At 26.5% G+C, this 7,734-nt stretch overlaps 1 protein-coding gene across 1 annotated transcript in view; it reads left to right on the plus strand.

The window, feature by feature from the left end:
• Positions 1-454: 454 nt before the first annotated feature.
• LOC105626590 (fatty acid synthase-like) overlaps positions 455-7,734 on the plus strand; it is a 15,471-nt gene continuing 8,191 nt past the window's right edge. Inside the window, 3 exon segments of the mRNA XM_012207883.1 lie at positions 455-592; positions 4,645-4,876; positions 5,192-5,610. Coding sequence (XP_012063273.1) covers positions 455-592; positions 4,645-4,876; positions 5,192-5,610 — 789 coding nt within the window.

Genomic DNA, 7,734 nt, shown 5'->3' on the forward strand with positions numbered 1-7,734 from the left:
TTGCTGGTAGATTTCCTAATTCGGATAATATGAATCAGTTACGAGAAAATTTATTCAATAAAATTGATCTTGTAAGAGATCATAGCCGATGGGAAATAGGTATTAAATTATATTTATTGTTGTATATTATATTTATATTATATTGTTATATATTACTTTTATATTTATATTCATGCCTGATTTTACATTCAGTTAAGAATATGCTTTTTGTCTGTAGTAAAAGTAATTACATATTTATACGTTAACAATTGTATACCTCAATTTTTTAATTTTATATAAAATTTTATATAAAAAGATAAATAAATGAAATAAAATTCTAATGTAAATACATCTATTTTTAGAACATGCTGAGTTTTCATGTCGTACGGGTACTGTTAATAATGTAAACAAATTTGACGCGGATTTTTTTGGATTATCTTTCGAGCAAGCACACACACTTATACCCGAAACAAGAATGTTACTGGAACATTCTTATGAAGCAATTATCGATGCAGGAATAAATCCAAAGCAATTACGAGGAAAAGATACTGCTGTGATCATAGGAATATCTATTATTGATGCACAAAAGAAATTCCTATATGAAGATTATCAGGTAAAAAAAATTATTGAGCAATTTTTGAGAAAATCGGATAAAATAGGTTTTTTTAACTGCTTGAAGCTTTTGTTACGTGATATATGTATATATGTCACATTTTAAATAATGTGTGAGCACATGCCTCTCTAAAAATTTTTTTCATTAAAGTTTTTTCACATGGAAGTTTTTATAAAAGTGGAGCACCCACTCTACTTTGAAATTAAATATCTTTGATTTGAATTATTGTAGAAAGACGAATCAAAAACGGTTTTAAAGAAAAAATTAAGCGTTTTTATTATATTATCTGAGTTTATAAATAAACGCTCAAAGTTTGCAATGCAAAACAATTCAAAAATCAGTGGCCAAATAACGAGCAATATAAGATTTTGTTAAATTTAATATAAATTTAATATATATCAATATAATTATCAATATATAAATTATAATATAAATGTTTCGGCTATACAGAGCTTTTCTCAGTATAAATAAATTAACATATTTCTTTAGCTTTACAACTATTTTGAATTGAAGAAAAATCTTGTCAATTATTGATAAATATTGATGAACCATCTCATTCAGATTTTCAAAAGATATCCAAATTAAAAATGCAAAATCAATTAATCGTTTAACGGTGAAAATTACATTTTAGTTCCATAATGTAAGAATTTCTTCACAATTGATTTATCTAGATCAAGATATATATATATATATATATATAAATTCGTAGGGATTTCTAATTCTAAAAATACAATCAATACTCAAATAATGATGCGACAACGATTTCCTCAAAAGTTTTAATAAAAAATGTAACAACAATATTCGTTTAGTTTCCCAGCAAACGAGAATGGATTAAAATGAAATGAAATTTTTTTCTATCCGAATGTGTATTTTAAATAGCGAATACTTTTTTTGGACTTAATTCAATTGGATGCAATTAGATTGAAAAACTGCATTTTCTATTCAAAATTTTGAATTGAACAATATTAACAATGTTTATGTGTTGCACAGAAAAAGCTAATATTATTTTTAGATTGAAAGGCATAAAGATACGCTCCATGCAATTCCTATAAATGAATAAAAATGCATTTAGGATTGAAAAGCATTCATTTTAACATCCGTGAATCAATATTTCTGAAAATCTGAATCCGTTTCAATCCATTTCAATCCATTCTTTCAATCATTTGCTGAATTTAACAATGATGATATATAACGTTATATTTAACGGTTTCCATGGATGATCGAGAATATATAAGCCTACAATTATAACTGGTAGGTGAACACAAAGTTTTCTATTTGTTATTATTTGTGGACTTTTCTTTTCATTCGTTCAAACTGTATTTTAAAGAGATTTCTCTTAATATGTCGAAATAAAAAGCATTAAGTAATTCAATTGTCTTTAATTCAATTAATATCGCTTTTTTATTCTTTTATATGAATTATTTCTACAATAATATTAATCTTTTGTGATAATTATATTCAATATCTAAAATTTTTCCAATCAAAATTATGATTATGTTTTATTTTATGTTTTTATTTTATTCAGAAATTATTAAATGTTTTGAAGAATCTAATTTTAAATTATTAATGTATTCCTTTTCTCTTGTTTTCAATTGTTTTTTTTGATTGACCTACATATGTAGCATCGCAATTTTTACAATTAATTTTATATATTACATGATTTTTCCGAAATAGTTCTGTAACATCTTTTTGTACCTTGATAAACTTGTTTAAACTTGTTTAAATTGTTAATCGATCTGAATCCAAAATAGTTATCGTTTGTTTATTAATTAAGATAACTCTAGTATACGTCGCACCTATCAAAAATTTAATTTATTAAATATTATTTACTATGTTTAAAATAAACGAACTATATCAGTAAAAATTTTGTATTATCTACTATTATGAAAAAAATATTGGAAATCCAAAACATTTATATTTCGTATTAAAAAATAAACCTAAACTTTTTTAAACCCTTGTATTTTTGTCATATATTCCATAGGGATGGGATATATGACTACTCAGGGGAAGGGAGGGATATGGCTCATGAAAAATTTACAAATAATATAAATAAGTTATAAAATGACACAATAAAATGCAATAAAATGCGTTTATAAAGTTTTATAAGGAATAAGAATGATAAATATGTATATGAAGTAATAAATAATAATTACAATCTTTCCACATGTATTACAAATGTTATGACATGAGGTACATATTTCATGTAATGCATTTATTGCATTTAGTGCACTGAATCTGCCTACTTTATATACTTTATATACTTGGGCAAATCCCACCCGCTAAAAATGCTGTATATCTCAAACAGGTAGAATAGATAAGACAAAAAACTAAACAAAGAATATAAGAGTAAAATATTTTGTTATACAACATGCTTTACTATTCCTCTACATTTATTACTTCATGAAATAACCATTAAATCTTTTGAACGTCCTACAGTAATACGTCGTACAGTAACATCGTATTATGTAGATAGTTTTATGTAGATTATAATTTATGATGGAGTTATTCAACACAATAATCAAATATATTCAACTCACAATAATTTCATTAATATTAACAGTGAGAAACTGAAATCATAATACAATACTAACATAATATGTAACAAAGTAGTTGCGGGAAAATTACCGCCTTCTATTTTTTTTGCGACATAAATCCCAACGCGGCGTATTTACTAGAGTTACCCTACAATTTGGATTGGAAAACACAAAAATTTTTTAGATATTGAATATAATTATGACAAAAGGTTATACTATTAGAAATGATTCATATAAAAGAACAAAAACGGTATTAATCGAATTAAAGACATTAAATTACTTAATGCTTTTTATTTCGACATATTAAGAGAAATCTCTTAAAAATACAATTAGTTTGAACGAATGAAAAGAAAACAACACAAGTAATAACAAATAGAAAAAAAACCTTGTGTTTTCCCATCAGTTATAATTGTGGGCTTATATATTCTTGATCATCCGTGGAAATTATTAGACATAACGTTATATATCATCATTGTTAAAACTAAACGAATATTGTTGTTACATATTTTTTTATATAATTTATAAAAACCTTTGAGGAAATCGTTGTCGTATCATTATTTGAGTATTGGTTGTATTAAAATTAAGTTTTTTAAAACTAGAAACGAATTATACATCTTGATTTATTGATAAATAAATCTATAGTTATAGATAAATCAATGAAGAAATTCTTACATTATGAAGAAATTCTTACATTATGGGACTAAATGTAATTCTCGCTGTTAAATACGAGTAATTGATTTTGCATTTTTAATTTGGACATCTTTTGAAGATCTGACACCTGATTCACCAGTTATCATCAATAATTGACATGGGATTTTTCTTTAATTTAAAATAGTTGTAAAGCAAAAGAAATATGTTAACTTATTTATACTGAGGAAGGACTCTGTGTAGCCATTTATATTATAATTTATATATTGATAATTATATTGATCTGTTAAATTTATATTAAATATATTAATAAAACACCTTATATTGCTCATTATTTGGTCGCTGATTTTTGGATTATCTGAATTTAAAATATTAATAATTTTTATTAATATTAATATTAATATTAATTCTTATTATTATTAATATTAATTATTTTTATTATTATTAACAATGTAAATGTTAAATTAATTTCTTTATAAAAAACCATTTATGAAATATCAAATATGAAAATCATTTATGAAAGTTTGAAAAAAATATAGTCGGATTCTTTATTAAATTGTATACAAAATACACTTTTTTATGGAATTTTGTAGAATGAAGGTTCAAAGAAGTTTTAAAAAAAATTAATAATCACTGCAAGGCGTTGCGCGCGTGTATTCGTTCGGCTACTCCGCATGATACAATTGATTATCTTCGATACCAAGTGAATTATGGCAAACAAAAATTTTATATTTCATTTAATTTTAGAAATAATAGTCTTTATATTGTTAAGGATTTATTCTGTGTACAAGTATAATAAAAAAAGATTATTGAATTCATTATTTCTATTATTACGAAAATTGTATCAATCGTTAATGTTTTGCAATTTAGTTAGATGGGTTGAACATTATCGGATGTAGCAAAGCTACAATAGCAAATATGATTTCATATTGCTTGGATCTAAAAGGACCATCTTATACCGTCGATACAGCATGCAGTTCTAGTCTTTATGCCTTGGCTCTTGGTTATTATTATATTATGTCGGGAAAATGCGAAGACGCAATAATTGGAACCGCAAATCTATGTTTTCATTCAATTATAAATCTGCAATTCACTCGTCTTGGTATTTTTATATATTATGATATATTTATTTATTAATCCTAATATTTTTATTAAAACTTATTGACTACTGATATAATAAGCATTTAAAGGATGGCATTTCTCTCATTCATAAAAAATAAATGAAATTCAACTGCTTAATCTCGATAAAACGTTTGTAATAAGATATTTCACAAAATAAAATATTATTTTATCAAGGATGAAACTGATATTAAAATTTTTTAATATAGGGTAATTTAACAATAAATAAGAAATATATATATTAAAAATACATACTTTATGCATAATATACTTTGCATACTATATTTTGTATGTGTAGGTATTTTGTCACCCGATGGTTGTTGCAGACCTTTCGATTCCGCTGGAAACGGTTATTCACGTAGCGAAACCGTAGCAGTAATATACCTTCAAAAGGCGAAAAATGCAAAGAGGATTTATGCCATATGTCCTCATATAAAATTAAATTCCGATGGTTACAAAGAAGAAGGCATAACATACCCATCGATGCATATGCAAAGTACTTTATTAACGGAATTTTACAATGAATGCGGAATATCAACATCTTGCTTGGATTACATTGAAGCACATGGTACCGGTACCAAAGCTGGCGATTTTCAGGAAGTAAACGCTATCTATAATGTTTTGTGTAAAAATAGAAAAACTCCATTAATGATTGGCTCTGTAAAATCTAATCTTGGGCATGCTGAACCTGCGAGTGCTTTTATTCAAATCATTAAGGTAAAACAAGTATCTGCTTAAAATTTCTGATTTAAAAACCAATTGGGAAAATTGGAATCGGTTTTAATTGGATTAATGCATCGGAAATTCTTGATATTTTCCTATTCATTTTTTTAATCGGAATCGAAGTAGACACAAAATAGGACTTTATTGGCATATACTCATATATTGTTAGATGTAACGGGAAAAACGCCACGAAATTTTTTCCACACCTAATAATACCAAGAAGGCATTAAACAAGAATTAATAAGATATTTCACATTTTCTTCGAATAGGATTTAATAAGATATTTCATATTTCCTTCGAATAGGATTTAATAGGTTTTTATAGGATTGCAACATTGCATATTGCAATATTGCAACGATATTGCTACATGTTCTATGTTATACAGAATGATTGATTTTATTTACATTTAGATGAAGAATTAAGAATTAATCATATTAAATAATTTTACAATAATTAGAAACATTCTTATTCTGAACGCAAGGAAGAATTGAAAGGATTAAGAATTGAATATTGCGTGCGCGCGCGCGTGTGTGTGTTTGTGTGTATACATGTTTATCTTTTAATAAATTTTAATATAAATAAATCGCTAATGCCAAATCCAACGGAGATAATTTTATGAAATAAATGCATGAATTTAATATATATTTATTATTGTGTAGAAAATTGAGTATTAATTAACTTTTATGACTTTTTGAGTTTACAAATATAAGAATTGTTAGATTATTGATTAAATTATAATTTGATAATATTCTTGAGGATTCCATGGGTGCTTCCTATATTAAAGATTATACGTATCGCGGGTTTCCTCCGTGTCCAGATCCATTCTTGGAATGCTAACGTTTCGTGAATCTTGCAGTCCACTTCAGTAGAGCGAGAAGCAGCAGTGATGCGAATTCCAATCCACTTGCAGCACGGTTAATAGCATGAAGAGAGCATAAGAAGATACGATAAGTCCATATCTGTACACTTGCCCGTTGTATGTCCGTCTATGTTCTCTTCAGGGTAGTAACCATGCTGCAAGCGGGTTGGAATTCACTGAACAGCAGCCTGATATTAAGCTGTTTTTCCGAGCTATTCCTTTTATGCTACTTATTGGAATAGTGAGGAAAAAGAAGAGAATTGTGGATGGGAGGGGGAAAGATGGGAGAAATTAGTCTTCAATAACCGGGAGAATAGTTTTCTATTTTATTTATGTTGTAACCATTATCTTTATTTAAATTGTTAGGATATTTTTGTATCTCTATGGCTTTTCTACTTTCTTGGAAAATATGATGTAATATTGGCTATTGTGATCGTTTTATCAAACAGTTTGATGTCCTGTTTCGATGTTGTGTTCTGATAATGCTTGCATGACGTGTTTTAGCCTGACATCACGTTGATGTTCTTTTATCCGTAGGTTGATCATTCTCCCGGTTTCTCTATACTGTATACTTGCCCGCAGAAACAAGGTATTTTGTATATTCCTGCGAAGTTGAGTGGAGGTCTTTGATCTTTAAGATTTCTTAAAATTTGTCCTATCTTTTTGGGTGATTTAAAGACAGTTCGGATATTGTGTTTGTTTAATATTCTATCCATTAATTTATTCATTGCGAAAATATCAATTTCTCACTTATTCTGATCTATATGCAAATTGACTTTTTATATTTACCAATTTATATTTGGTTCTTATTAGATTAAGAATCTGTGAGATTTCTGATAAAAATCTGTTGATATTTAATCATATGATGATTGGATTTGATTCGGATCGTCAATGCGGATTTCCCACTCAGTCCAATTCGCCGACTGGAGACGTTTGTCGATTACTTCTCATTGTCCAATAAAATCAGATTGATTTTTCATTTCTTAAATCAGTAATAAGCCTACACATTCTTATTGAAAGTGCATTAAATGGAAATCCTATTAAAATCTTATTGTTTCCAATTCATTCTCAATAGGCTGTAATTTTGATTTTAATAAATATTATTTATTTCTATTGAATTTCTATCGGGTTTTAATAAATTTAAATAGTTTTCAATCAGAAATTTTAAGCAAAGATTTCCATTTTTATTTATCATGATAAAATTATTTATATTTTACATAACCACGTACATATATATATATATATATATATATACATAT

Source organism: Atta cephalotes, assembly GCF_000143395.1.
Source record: "Atta cephalotes unplaced genomic scaffold scaffold00005, whole genome shotgun sequence".
In the NCBI taxonomy this organism is placed as follows: Eukaryota; Metazoa; Arthropoda; class Insecta; order Hymenoptera; family Formicidae; genus Atta; species Atta cephalotes.